This window comes from Folsomia candida, unplaced genomic scaffold (genome assembly GCF_002217175.1).
Source record: "Folsomia candida strain VU population unplaced genomic scaffold, ASM221717v1 Fcan01_Sc021, whole genome shotgun sequence".
Classification (NCBI taxonomy): Eukaryota; Metazoa; Arthropoda; class Collembola; order Entomobryomorpha; family Isotomidae; genus Folsomia; species Folsomia candida.
The window spans coordinates 2,487,166-2,501,270 of record NW_019091213.1 but is presented as its reverse complement, the minus strand read 5'-3'; the positions used below and the strand labels follow the sequence as shown (position 1 = coordinate 2,501,270).

The following is a 14,105-nucleotide window of genomic DNA, read 5'->3' as shown; positions in this document are numbered from 1 at the left end:
ATTGGGGGAAATATTTATAATATGCCTGAAAACCAAGAAATATTTCAAGGTATGTAAAAATATTCTGAAATTTGTGTGATCTACCCGAGATAGGGAACACACCGACAAAGTTTGACCGTCCGTCGTCATCATGAAATGAAAAGGTTTAAAATGAATACATATCCGCCCTCTGATATAACTATTCAGAGTACATGAAAGGTCACGATCAGGGGTCGCCCAGCCTCCTTTTCCTGGCTTGCTCATTCATCTCGGTCTTCTTCTGGGTATGTCCATTTTTATAGGAAAAGTGGAGTTATGTACTAATTACTTAGATGTATAATTAGAGGAGTCGGATAAGAAGAAGAGATGAGACCAAGACTGTACGATTACGAAATTATGCTTTATCGCGAACCCCACGAGGTGCAGACCATGCCACCAAGATTCATTTCACTAATTTACCAATCTAGTCCCACACCATGCACAAGGTCGCAAGCTAAATAGATACTGCTTCAGAAAATATATATATTTTGTTAATAAAATTCAGTTTTCCGATTTTAAAAATGAAATAAAAACTTTGATAAAAGAAAGGCTTCATAATAATTAATAAAAAGTTGACAATTTCTCCTCCGTCGCCGCTGCAGCAAAAGATAGTTTCCTGGTGGTTCAAAATGTTGGGGAAATGGGGCATCAAAGGGCTGGACCCTTTCTTCATTAAGAGGGCGAAAATGCGAGGATATTTTCCAACCGTTCGTCAAACCTCGTCGGTAATAAAAGTACAATTTTTCATATAAAGTTAAAATTTTTACACCATTTTTTAAGTTATTTTGAAAATTTATGCATTATACAAAAAATGTCTTTAAAAATTAGGGGTACTCACATCAGGTTTAGGGATAATTTTCCAAGGCATAAAAATGATGCAACATTCAATCGTAAAATATGAGTACGCATTTCATACAATAATTTTAGACCAAAATTTTTACTTAATTTCCTCCAACAAATTCTGACTTAATGACGTTATGCAAATAACTATGTAGTTACATACCCGTTACTTGTAGGCCAACATTCCTATCGCTCCTGTGGAGAAGAAGCGTCCCTTTTACGACATCCGTGGCCGGACTTTGGGTATCCGGCGGGAGGAGCAGTCGGTGTGGGAGCGAAGGGCCCCCTTGGCCCCTTCACACGTCAAGAATCTCGTCAAACGGGGGGCCCGCGTCCTCGTGCAGCCCTCAAACAGACGCGCCTACCCCATGCAGGCCTACGCCCAGGTCTCCTATCATTCGTTTTAGTGGCTGACTTATTATGAATGATTATATTTAACTACATATATTTTTTTCAGGCGGGTGCAGTCATTTCGGAGGACTTGGTGGATGCGGACGTCATCTGCGGCGTCAAGCAAGTTCCTATCGACACGCTAATCAAGGGAAAAACTTACTGCTTTTTCTCCCACACGATTAAAGCGCAAGAAGCAAATATGCCCTTGTTGGACGCCATTTTAGAAAAGGTACTCAAGTGTTCTAAGACGTTTGATGAGTTATTCTAACTAAATTTGTACTGTGTTCATAAAATTAATACGTTTTCAAAAATAAGTTTGAAAAACACTTCAAAATCCTTGAAATTATCCACCATTTTTCAGTTCAGATTATAAAATGCTTAATTTTTCACAAATTGTACAGAACATCCGCCTCCTCGACTATGAAAAGATGTGTGACGATCACGGTCAAAGGGTCGTCGCGTTCGGGAAGTATGCGGGCGTGGCAGGAATGGTCAACATTTTGCACGGACTGGGGCTACGTCTCCTCGCCTTAGGTCATCACACCCCTTTCATGGTATAAACTCCAATCTACGTAAAATCCCAAGAAATCAGAGTGACTTGAAAATTTTAACTTTTTGACTTGACAGCATATCGGTCCGGCCCACAATTACCGCAATAGCGGGATGGCACGCCAAGCCGTGAGAGATGCTGGGTATGAAAAATGTCACCATTTTCTCTAGGAAATACGTAATAACATTTGTACATGTTTCAGCTATGAAATGGCGATCGGAATGATGCCAAAATCCATCGGACCCCTCACATTCGTCTTTTCTGGAAGTGGGAATGTCAGCCAAGGGGCTCAAGAGGTCTTCCAAGAACTCCCCTTCGAATACGTCCCTCCCGATATGCTCCACAAAGTAGCGGAACATGGAGGTTCGTTGGCTATGCAAAATTCAACACAATGGTTAAATTAAAATCCATGTTCTGCATTAATTCACAAAAAATTCTTAATTGCTAATTTCAGCGACGAATAAAGTCTATGGTTGCGAAGTTCGTCGACACGACCACTTAATTCGTAAAGATAACGGAACGTACTCCGCTCGCGACTACGATCTCCATCCGGAAGCCTATATTTCCACGTTTTCCAAAAAAATTGCCCCCTACGCGTCCGTCATTCTCAACGGGATCTACTGGGCGGTGAATTCACCAAAGCTGCTCACCATCCCCGACGCCAAGTATCTCCTCCAACCCCAAGAAATCCCCTGGCTCCCTTCATCCCCCGGCTGCCCCGTCTTACCCCACAGGATGCTAGGTTTTGCTATTCATCATAAGTACAGGGGAATTATTGTGCGTGCCACCTCATTTGCATAAATACCACTTTGCCCATTTTCGTCTGTACGGGCTTTTCATGAATAAAGTCTCTCAACAATGCGTCAAAATATGCAAATGAGGTGACTGGCACAAACAATTCCAATTATTACCCTAGCTTAATGTTTTTTTACTCAAATTTTTAGCAATATGCGACATATCTGCTGATCCGGGGGGCTCGATAGAGTTTATGAACGAGTGCACCACCATAGACAATCCGTTCTGCCTTTACGACGCGGATCGGAACAAGGACATCACTTCCTTCAAGGGCCCTGGCGTCTTGGTCTGCTCCATCGACAACATGCCCACACAACTCCCCAGAGAGTCCACCGACTTCTTTGGCGAGCTCCTATTCCCCTACATTCCGGAGATTCTGCAGTCCGACGCCAAAAAACCCTTTCAGGAAGAAGACTATTCCACCGCGATTGGCGGCGTGAGCTAGAAAATTTAATTACATAAATTCCCGTAACGTCGTAATGTACTTAAATTTGCATAGGCCATAATTGCGAGCAATGGGAAATTAACGCCCAACTTTGAATATATCGACGAGCTGAGAAAGAACAATCGAAGTCGGCAAAAAATTGGTACGAACGTGGGAACGGTGGGGATTCATTCGAAGCGTGCTCTCGTTCTAGGAGCGGGATACGTGTCCTCCCCCCTCGTGGAGTATCTCACCCGAGAGAGTTCTAACGTCAACGTGACCGTGGGTATGAGAGCTGCATGGCCTTAATTTGCATATATGTGCATTTTTCTCAAGTTCTACAAATACGCAGCGTCCGCATTGAAGGACGAGGCGGACGCGTTGGCAGCAAAATATCCCGTCGAGCCTGTTCTACTGGACGTTACTGGGCGAACCGACCTTTTAGCTGACCACATCAGAAAAGCGGACATTGTCATCTCCCTCCTTCCCTACGGGCTGCACGCGCAGGTCAAGAAATATATAATTTCCATATCATATCATGTAATCCTGTAAGTGAATTAACTAACTATGACTATATGTAAATTAGATTGCTGAGGAATGCATCCGTTCGAAAGGTATAAAATAAATAAGGATAGACATTATAAAACAAAATAAACCATGCAATTTATAAATTTAATTCTCAGTGAACATGGTCACGGCGTCCTACTGCTCTCCGCAGATGACAGAGTTAAACGACGCGGCCAAAGCGGCTGGGGTCACGATTGTGAACGAGGTGGGGCTCGACCCTGGGATCGATCACCTCCTCGCGATGGAGGCATTTGACGAAATTCACTCCCACGGGGGCAAAGTCGAGTCCTTCGTCTCCTACTGCGGCGGACTCCCCGCTCCCGAAGCCTCCGATAATCCGCTCCGCTACAAGTTCTCCTGGTCACCAAAGGGCGTCCTGCTCAATGGACTCAACGGGGCCAAGTATCTCAAGGCTAACGAGGTGGGACACTAATTCGCATATCTATGCATACATTTTTGCACATTGTTTTGCACACATATTATTTGACCAGGTCGTCGAAATCCACCCCGGTGGCGCCCTCATGTCGCAAGACCACGTCCACAAGGTGTCCTTCCTCCCAGGATTTTCCTTCGAAGGCTTCGCCAACCGGGACTCGCTCACGTACAAAAGTCTGTACGGAATCCCCGAAGCGCACACCGTTCTCCGTGGAACGCTGAGGTACTCCGGATTCGCGGACACGATGCGGGCATTTATCCGACTCGGACTTATTGACCCCACTCCACACCCTGCCCTGCACCCCAAAGGCCCAGAAATTACTTGGGTAAGAATTACTATTACCAATAATTAAGTAACTTCACTTGAATTGTAATTACTAAAAAGTTGCATATTTAATTAGCGTCAACTCATCTCCCACCTGATTGGTCAAGTGGACTCGAACATCTTCTACGACAACTTGAAAGCCCTCGTGGGTCGCGAACTCGACGGGGACACGGTGATGGTGGGGGCGATTGAGAAGCTCGGTCTGCTCGACGACATCCCCGTCCTGAAACAGGGCTCCCCTCTCGACACCATTTCCCACTACCTGAACAAGCGGCTCGCCTTTGAGCGGGGGGAGCGGGACTTGGTCGTCCTTCGCCACGAGATCGTCGCCTGCTGGCAGGACGGGAAGCGAGAGTTTAGGGGGATCAACCTGGTCGTGTACGGCGGAACGTCGTCCCCCCTTTCCGGCGATGGTCATGCGTACTCCGCCATGGCCAAAACGGTCGGCTACCCAGCCGCCATCACGGCCAAGATGGTGCTTGATGGGGAGATTCAGTCCCCAGGAATGGTGTATCCCCTCTCCCCAGATATCTACAAACCCATCCTGAGCAGACTAGCTGGTGAAGGGATCGTCCCTGTGGAGAAGGCCTACTCGCTGGATGACCACAAATAGTGGAAATTTGGCAATAATTAAGTACTAATTATTAATTAGTCTGAAAATCAATAAGTACTCAAATACATATAAAAGTGGAGTTGATAATAATTCCGATAATGTGTTGGTTGGTTAAGAATAATTGCCACATCTTATATAACACAAATTTTTAATTTAAATTAAGCTGACTAGATATTGTCAAAGAGTTTTATTAAGAAATTAAACTTGTAATACATAATACCCAAATTTTTAACTGTAGCAATTTTAATTTCATCAAAAGTGAGAGTAGATCATGGTAAATCATCATCTTCTTTATGCCGTCTGCGTCTGTTTCTGTCTGCATTTTGGGTGCGGACAGTCGTTTACGGAGGGAGGCGTACCCGGAGGTGTGGCCGATGGGGAGGAGTCTTTATAACCCGGACAACAACGACACAACTTTCGCCAGCAGACCTGCCCCGCCCACAACGCTCGGAGGAACTTGATGCCTGCCAACTCCTTCCGCTCCTCGTCCTCTTCCTCTTCAGACTCATGGAAAAGCTTCTTCCAACAGATGAAGAACACGATCAGGTTCGCCACGAAGCCCAAGAGGACGACAAATCCGGCTGTTAATTGCATGATTTTATATACATTTACCTTATCATTGTGGCCAAATTTTAAATAAACATGGTCAATTTGATACAAACTAGTAAAATAATTGCTTTTTCAAGTCTAAATTACCAATTTTTGCCGACACGAGGAACGACTCATCTGTAATTTGGTTATAATCTGGCTTGTATTAAATTCGTAGCCTTCTTGATGACTGAATTTGGTGTATCATACCGTTCCGAGTGACGATGAACATTTTTTCCGAGAAACCTGCCGAATTTTCCGCCCTACACTTGAACTCGAGGGTGTGGTCCGTGTTGGAGGGGTCCATGCTTTCCGGAAGGGTGATTTGCGACCAGGACATTTGCTTCCCTTTCCCATACACTTCAACGACCTGGACAAAATTAAGTACATGACAAATTTCCAAAGTGGAAATATAGACAAAATTCGTGAGGAAAAATTGACACTGGAAATTTATTGGAAATCCACACCCACCAACCTTGACGCGATCTTCTCTATAAGTCCAGGAAATTTTAGGCGGCGGCACCCCCTTCGCCAAACAAGAAAAGTTTCTCCTCGGGGCAAACTCCATGCTCGTCGTCCCATTCCCCGTCACGAAATTGGGATACGTAACGTCTGCAATTTGGTTAAAGTTATCGGGACGAGATAAGAACAAAACTGCGAATTAAGACGACACCACTCACTTGCCACGGAGACGAGGACTCTCTTCTCCGTCCAGGCCGTGGAATTCCAGATGGGGGCGTAACAGGTAAACTCGTATTCGCCGGGGGGAAGGAGGACGTTCGAGGCGAGGAGGGTGCGCTGGATAGGAATTTGGTTCCGCCAGAGTTCCAGCGTTTCCTCCAAAGTTGCCGACGCCATGGAAGTGCTCAGTTCGTTTTCTGCGTAGGAGGGCCGACCCGAGACGCTCTTAAGGGTTAGATGTAGCCCCCCAGCAAAGTAGTAGGCGGAGGCTGAACATTCAATCTCGAGGGACTCGTTTTCCATGATGTGGGTCTTGGAGGTGGTCAAAGTCACGAGGTCAGAGGGGTCAGCCTCGTCCCAGTTCACATCTAAAACACAAATAATTTCAGAGTTAAGGTAGAGCCTGCAAATTTCTCTTGGGTGTGGCTACTTAAGTACTCACAGGAGGATGCCGGCCGACCATTGATCTCCCTCAGTGAGTGGAAATATCCGAGTAGCTTGACCACCCCCAGTTTATCGTCGTCCACATTACTTCCAACCAGAGGGGAAGCCGAGCAAGATATGACTTTCGGTATAGGGAACTCTGACCCCACACCCAAACTGGAGCAGGGGTTGACCCCAGGGTAGCATGACCTCGCGTTCCTGTTATTTGATCGGGTGGGGTGTTCCCAACAGTCGACAGAGTTCTCAAGGTCCTACATATTACATTTTGAGAAATTTTTCATGAAAAATCAGTCTTACAATTGGGTACGATTTTTTTCTACGCAAATTATTTATTACGGAAGTAGAGACGCCACACTCTGTGGGGTTGGAGCAGTATCTGAAACTCATGGTGGGAAGGAGGAGAGACTCATTCATCGTGGGTGGCGATCTATTTCGACAGAAGAAGTGACCCCCACTTCCGCTACCGCCATCGTCATCGTACCAAAGATCAACGCTGCTACAGTTCTTTCTCCTCGTTCCTACACCCCCTGCAATTCAGAGAAACAATCAGAACGGACCTATCCAATTTAAAAAATAGTCAAAGAATTTGCAGAACTTCAAACATCAAGTATGCAATTTACTTAATTTTGCTCAAATATGTACACCACTGTGAAAAACTTAGCTTATCTTCAGAAATTCGTACCAACTAGAACTAGAAATAGATTAAGGCATCAAATTAAATCACCATTTTCCAGGGTTTGATTCCTTGTCACATTGTTGTAAGAGTCACCACTCCCCTTCAACACGATTTCCGGTAGCCCCACCCCCGCACAGCTAACTCCCCCCTCGACGGGAGCACATTCCGCCACAAAACTGTCCCGCAACTCGTTCCGGGACACATTTTGAAAGGTGAGGACGGAGAGAAAAGTTTCCGCTCCGGGGGAGTCGTCCAACACGTCGCGTTTGACTCGAACATGGGACACGTTCCAGGCGAAGGGGGGACCATTTGAGGAGGATGGGTGGTGGTGGAAGGTCCAGTGAGTGGGGTAGTCGGAAGTGCAGTTCACCACGAGAAGGGCGTACGTGGTCAGATGAGGCGTCGAAATGGGAGTGGCTGTGACGAGCTGAACGAGGGGTGGAGGCTCCCCGTTCGTCGTGGGACAATGCGTTGGCGTGGGCGATGAGAACGTCTCCGTGGTCAAGGGTAAGATCAGGAACAATAATTTGAGACGGACATCTTGAAATAGGAACATTTTTTAGAGGGTGTGGTTTTGCTTTGTGGGAGGAAGAAAAATAATAATAATTAAGAGGACACTTAAGAGAATTCTTGAAGGAGAGTAAAATAACGTGATGCGTTTTGGAAGGGGAGAGCCCAACGAAAAAGAACTGTAACACGACCAAATTGTGAGAGACATGACAATTTGCATAATATAGAGTATGATAGGTTAGGAAAGAAACCTTTTAAAAATGCCTGTAAAATCCGGAAAACTTAATTAATTCCAATGACATTTTTAGGGGTTAAGAACAGGGTCCTTAGCGTTCAATTTTTTGCTTCATAAGGTCCATAGACCCCCATCCTTCCTATCTGTGAAATTATTTACCTCGCGGTCCCCAGAAGTGCTTTGCCACTCTTTCTCGCTACCACTTTTGAGGTGTGTGTCCAAATGTGACGGAATCTTACCAAGTTTTTGGGTGGTTTTGTTCGACGACTATATTGTCTCTTGCATAATGCCCAAAATCGTTCAATTGGTCTTGCCCGAGGGACGTAGGGAGCATATTCCTTTTTTGCAACAAAATCGATTTTTTCGACCGCAGGTAGTCCAGAACAACTTTTGAAGAATGACATGTTTCTGTGTCCGGTCAGAAAAGTACATTACGATTCTTGATAAAGGCGATCAAGATCTTCTTTACACAATCGTTCAGATATCTCTCCGAGGTCATGGTGGCTGGGGTCACGAACGACTTTGAGACGTCCCCCAATGAGTCCAATTCTTGCCCCATTATGTGCTTTGTGGGGAATTTTGACTTCGGCATGTATTTGAAAGAATCTTTAAACGTTTTTTTATTAGTACATGAGTAGTACTTCCTCCCAGGGACTTCATCTGGATCATTCGAGCACTTGGTCTCATTATCCATTACCAGAATCACGGGCATGTTTTGCTTGACTCGTTTTTCAGCATTCTGCCGAGAGTTGGGCTTTGCTCTTTTTTGTTGACCTTGGTTGTACTTTGGTGCTGGTGTCGCCCTATAGGATTTGACCCTCAACCTGGTAGGTTTAATAACATGTAAACTTAATTTTGCTATTTTCAATTTGTAGCCCAAATTACCATCTGATATCCCAAGGTTATTTTTGTCTTCTTTCTGAACTCTACCTATCACTTTGGGGGTCGCTACACGACCAGGACGATTTTTTAATTTTTTGAATTCAGCATTCCTGCTCTCCTCATACATATCTAAACCTCTGAAAATTGCTCCATTATGAATTTTTTCTCTTTCGAAGTGGCTATAAACCATTATCCGGACGCGCTCGCACACTTTTTCGTAGTAGTGGCAAATGTTTTTTGCGAGTTGTTCTCGATTTTTTGTTCTCATTTTTGAACTAGTCGAGATATCGACTTCCGGTTTTCGGATTTGGGTAGTTAATCGCATGGACTAGAAAACTACCGCGTTTCAACTCAGTGGCAATTTTTCTTTCATACGAATAAATACATTTTTCAAAGGTTTCTTTCCTAACCGACCATACCTTATTTGCTGCTAAGTACGTTGTTCCAGGAGTAATTAGCACCAATGCAAAAACTCTGGTGTCAGTTAGTTGATTTGCGCATTTCAAGTGACGAAACTTACCTAAAAACTGCACTGGACTGGAATCTTTAAAGTCATCAAGTTGCTCGTCAGACAAGTTTTTAATTAGCGTTGCATCCTAAATGTTGCTTCACAAAGTGATGGCAGAAATTGAAACCACCTTCACCTCCACGCGAGCGTCACTCCGTTACAAAATAATAATTGGAGTTTGGACCTCAACGGAAAATTTCACCCCGTTTAACAATGAAGAATCATTACCTGGTTAGACCTGGTTCTTAAATATTGACAATGAAAATACGCATTACACATTTGTTGGCATTCTTTCACAACAAGTCGAATCTTTTAATCCCATATGCTTTGTCAATTCTACAAAATTCTGATAATTATCTATTCAACTTTGACTCCACTCGTTTTCTCAGCGGGACAAATAAAGCATAATTGTTATGCTAATATGATTCATCTTAATAATACTCGTAATTGTAACTTACCTAACTAAATACTTAACAATACAATAACAGAAACATGGGAAAAAATTATTCGTAAAATATAAAATACGACTCCAATCTAATCAAAATAATCAATATCCACTCAATCAAATATTCTTACTCACAACATGTATATCAATAATAATTAGCAAGAAATGAGTAATCAAAATTCGGACATTCTGTTCTTGGAGCACTTGGAGGAAAGTGTGATTCTTTTACAAAGTTTGTTGTTGAACAAGAAGAATGAAAATACATTATGGACATAGGAAAATTAGTAAGGAAACCTATTCCTGTGAATAGTAATAACTCTAATCAGCCATCTAAAAACACTTAACAATAAATAATATTAACCATAAACTAAATTTAAAACTCTCTCCGATGGTACTGATCGGGGTCAAAGTAGGAGGTGACGACGACACGATTGCTGAACCTCCGTCCAGCCAAAGCTTGCTGCGCCTTTTGACAGTCTGCAGGAGAGTTGAACTCTACGAATACCTTCCCACATCCCGGCACGTCCACCCCCTCGATAGGGCGAGGTATCTCCAGAGATCTGCAGATTTTGATTGAACATGCTATTAGTTAATTACTCCCAACTTTAAAAATTATATAATACTAACCGGACGATCCCATATTTTCCACATTCTTCCTTGATGTCTTCGAGAATGTCCTCGTATTCTTCTTCGTCCTTGAGCTCGTCCGGCGTCACCATGTTCATAAGACAGAGGACTTCGGAGGGAGGTCCCGCTCCGCCCATGCTCATCAAACCCGCATTCAGCCCAGGCACCTGGATTGCCACCGCGCCCAATGCTCCAGCCACAGCTGTGTTCTTCGCCCCAATCGAGGCCCGCTGCACAATCAGTTTCTTATCGCCAAGCGTCATCCCGTTCAGTCCAGCAATAGCCTAATTAAAAAAAAACATTACGATAAGCATTTATCTTCTTATATGCACTAATTAATCTAATGATCTTACATGGTCCGTGATCGTGATGTCGGCATATTCACAGAACGCGTATCCCTTCGACAACCCTGTAGCGGAGTCCTTCACCAAGTTGAAGGCTCTCAGTTTCCCAAACGAGCTCAACAATTCTTTCACCTGGAAAAGAAATAAGAAAACATTATCCCCGAGAGTCCAGCACAAATTGACGCGTAATTGCTTTAAGTGATTCATACACAATGGAACAATAACATAGAAATAATTAATTAAGAATTGATGCTATGCTGCAATGAGGGAACAAAATTAAATTATGAGTTAATTGAGTGCAATCAGACTCCAACGATTAGTGATGAAGTGAAGACCTGAAATCATGATGACCTGAGAAGTTTAAACATAATTTAATCCCATCCCACCCGGATTCGATTAATTATTTCGCCTACCCCGAAAAGGGTCATGTTTCCTGATTTAATTTAGTAAGCCATTGCATAATGACTTGATAGTCTCCTTAATTGAAATTGAGAAAGTATTAAATCAGCAAACAGATCTGTCCACAATTCCGCACCGCATAGTTTCCGCCATCACCACACCGCCCTAAATATACTGTCACTCCACTTTCTCTCTCAATATCCGTTTGAACCTCTGGAACCTAATAAACCTAAAAATGACGGAAAAACCTAGAAAAGGCTGAAAAATGGAAATGATTTGAAATCCGTGACGTCTCTCTTTCTTTCCTCCTCATCCTCCAATGTCCAACCTCATTGCATCCTCTCTGTGACCGTGAAACCTGTGCCTGTGGGATTTTACTCAATCTTTTTGTACGCAAACTTACCCCACCACGACCGACCGTGATCATGCACCACCACCACCACTCAAACCTATGCTGCAAGGTTTTTAAGTACTTTTTTGACAATTGACAAGAGAGATGGTTGTACTTGCCTTGATTGGATTTTCATTTCGGAGAAGTTATAAAGTTAGTGCGTGAGCAGAACGGGTACCACCAAGCCAAAACCACCATGACTTGCACTTTTGCAAATACTTTGCCCACATACCTATGGGCTACAAAAGGGGAACAAGGAGAGAAAAAAACGGTATTTAAAATGGTCAACCCAAACACTTTTCTTTTCTTAACTTATAATTAGCTCTCTAATTAAGCAGCCTAACATAACCAACCACCAACTCCTTAGTTTAATCCCAATCATTTAAATTCAACTTTGTTATACACTAAAATATAGCCTGTATATTAAAACAAATCCTAAGTTATCGTCTCGTCTTGTCAATATCCTAACTCTTATCCTACTTCCTGCCTGAACCAGTTTAAAAATCCACGATCTCTTTTCTAAGCTTATTACTCTGGCTTATTATAATAAACTAAGCAAATGTTCAGCCATTTTACTTTCTGTCCTGTGTGAATTGTGAATTAGTTCTTAGAAGAACTAGTCCGACTTGCACACACAGAACAGCAAGCAAATGGAATATGTTTTTTAAAGAACTGATTCTTGTATGCTCTTGTTTATTTATGATGACGCCGTTTTCCGAAAAAGTTCTTGGGGTCCTTACCTGGTCTTCATTCAAATAGTTAGGAAGCCCACCGATAAATATTTTATGCGGACTGTCTGGAACGATGGTGCTCACCCCCGCCGCAGCAGCTAAATATTGCAAGAAAAAAATCAATTAGAGTGTCACCATAAAGTAAATTAATTGCAACTATCCTTCACTTACGAGCACCCCCCGCACCAATCGGAGCGACTGGATCTACCCCCGGCGTGGGTTGATAATCATGTGGCCTACGTATCTTTAAACTCTGGCCTCTAAAATTAATCCCGTCAAAAGCCATGGCCTGTGTCGTCTCGTCAATTGAGCGAAACTGTGTCGATCAAATCGCAAAATAAGTCAAAATTTCGATCAATTTTTAATGTGTGTGCAAAACTTACCTCCAGGAATGCAAAATTTTTATCTAGATTGACTTGGCAGGCGAGGATGGGGTTTCCTGGGGCTTGAGCGAGACCTGAGAGATGCATTTGCTGATTAAAGAACTCCATCATCTCATCCTCGCTGATTCCAAAGGGGATATTCCCCACGTAGAGTCGTCTCGCCTAGACATTGTTATGCAAATTAAGCCACCAATACGCACGTAAGGGGTAGGATGGGGTTAAAGTGTGTAAGATACAATTCAACTAACATGTCGGACTACCTGTCTCGTGACGGTCGCACCCACGGCCGGCACCGCAGCCTGGGGCGTCTCCAATATCAGATTAGCTGGAATCTGACCAGCAGCTGTAAATTTAGCAAAACAATACAAATTAGTGACAAATCCTGTTAGAGGGTATACTTATTTAAAGGGCAAGGGAATAAAAAATCGTGAATCTGAATTAAAATCTGCACACAAGAAAAACAAAACTAGATATCTCAAAATTTAGGGAAAAATTAGAACTAGTAAACTAATCGCAAATAGGAAGCATTTAAAACTTTCGACCCCAGGTCACGAGTTAGTTGGTGTGGTTAGTTTACCTTGCATGGCTTTGTACTGCATTGGGGTGATATGTTCGAAGCCGGTGGGAGGATAATCCCACCAGACAGAGACCTTCCTCCGTCGCGACACTCTCGGTCCCGATGGCTCCTTGGAGCGTGACCTTGAACGAGACTTGCTCTTTCGTTTTCTCTCTCGGGAACGGGAACGACGTTTCCGCTCAGAACGGTCGCGATCTGACCTGTCGCGCGATCGGGAACGAGATCGTTTCTTTTTATCTAATAGGTAAATATCAAACATGTACTTGTGTAATTAATTATGTAAACAGGAAACAATTCGAACGTAGTATAGACTAACCTTCCGATCCCATCGTAAATGATTAAAATAATAATCTATGAGGTAGTGGCGACAGGGAGGATGACGTTTTTTGGCGACACGATCTTTAGCAGATTGGACTAGAAAATCTAGAAAATAAAAACGACATATAGATAGAATAACAGATCAAAATGATCATATTTTCGAGCTAGAAAACAATAAAAAAGTGCAAAATATGATTAAATAAAATATTAAGATAAAATTCCAAACCTCGAACTTAATCGTAAATTGTGGGGTGGGCGTTGTCACTCTTTTCTTTTTGTTCCTCACATCCACCCACGTCAGGAAGATTTTAAAGTTTCCGAAAACTAGTTAATTTCAATCTACTAAATAAAAATTTGAAAATTTTTTGGAGGAGCTGTCTGGCTGTTCAATGGTGAAGCCAAAAGA

General features: G+C 43.2%; 3 protein-coding genes across 4 annotated transcripts; 1 reads left to right on the top strand and 2 right to left on the bottom strand.

The window, feature by feature from the left end:
- Positions 1–413: 413 nt before the first annotated feature.
- On the top strand, positions 414–5,185 carry LOC110858421 (alpha-aminoadipic semialdehyde synthase, mitochondrial). Its single transcript, XM_022107198.2, has 14 exons — positions 414–743; positions 1,035–1,244; positions 1,316–1,480; positions 1,653–1,805; positions 1,879–1,943; positions 2,004–2,164; positions 2,256–2,543; positions 2,746–3,032; positions 3,096–3,306; positions 3,373–3,527; positions 3,607–3,634; positions 3,704–4,008; positions 4,079–4,348; positions 4,424–5,185. The coding sequence occupies exons 1-14, from the start codon at positions 648–650 to the stop codon at positions 4,958–4,960; spliced, it is 2,931 nt and encodes a 976-aa protein (XP_021962890.1). The 5' UTR covers positions 414–647; the 3' UTR covers positions 4,961–5,185.
- LOC110858422 lies at positions 5,119–8,046 on the bottom strand. Its single transcript, XM_022107199.2, has 8 exons — positions 7,398–8,046; positions 7,010–7,200; positions 6,672–6,924; positions 6,229–6,597; positions 6,024–6,160; positions 5,759–5,918; positions 5,657–5,686; positions 5,119–5,541 (listed from the first exon to the last, which is right to left on the bottom strand). The coding sequence occupies exons 1-8, from the start codon at positions 7,903–7,905 to the stop codon at positions 5,252–5,254; spliced, it is 1,938 nt and encodes a 645-aa protein (XP_021962891.1). The 5' UTR covers positions 7,906–8,046; the 3' UTR covers positions 5,119–5,251.
- A 1,716-nt stretch (positions 8,047–9,762) lies between these two features.
- Positions 9,763–14,083, bottom strand: LOC110858474 (splicing factor U2AF 50 kDa subunit). Of its 2 annotated transcripts, XM_022107271.2 has the most exons (10): positions 13,926–14,083; positions 13,698–13,804; positions 13,382–13,618; positions 13,053–13,147; positions 12,805–12,966; positions 12,593–12,737; positions 12,431–12,519; positions 10,910–11,032; positions 10,557–10,840; positions 9,763–10,489 (listed from the first exon to the last, which is right to left on the bottom strand). In XM_022107271.2, the coding sequence occupies exons 2-10, from the start codon at positions 13,708–13,710 to the stop codon at positions 10,303–10,305; spliced, it is 1,335 nt and encodes a 444-aa protein (XP_021962963.1). In that variant the 5' UTR covers positions 13,711–13,804; positions 13,926–14,083; the 3' UTR covers positions 9,763–10,302. The 2 variants fall into 2 exon arrangements, with proteins under 2 accessions (XP_021962963.1, XP_021962964.1); XM_022107272.1 differs by lacking the exons at positions 13,698–13,804; positions 13,926–14,083 and having other exon boundaries at positions 10,303–10,489; positions 13,065–13,147; positions 13,382–13,640.
- Positions 14,084–14,105: the final 22 nt, after the last annotated feature.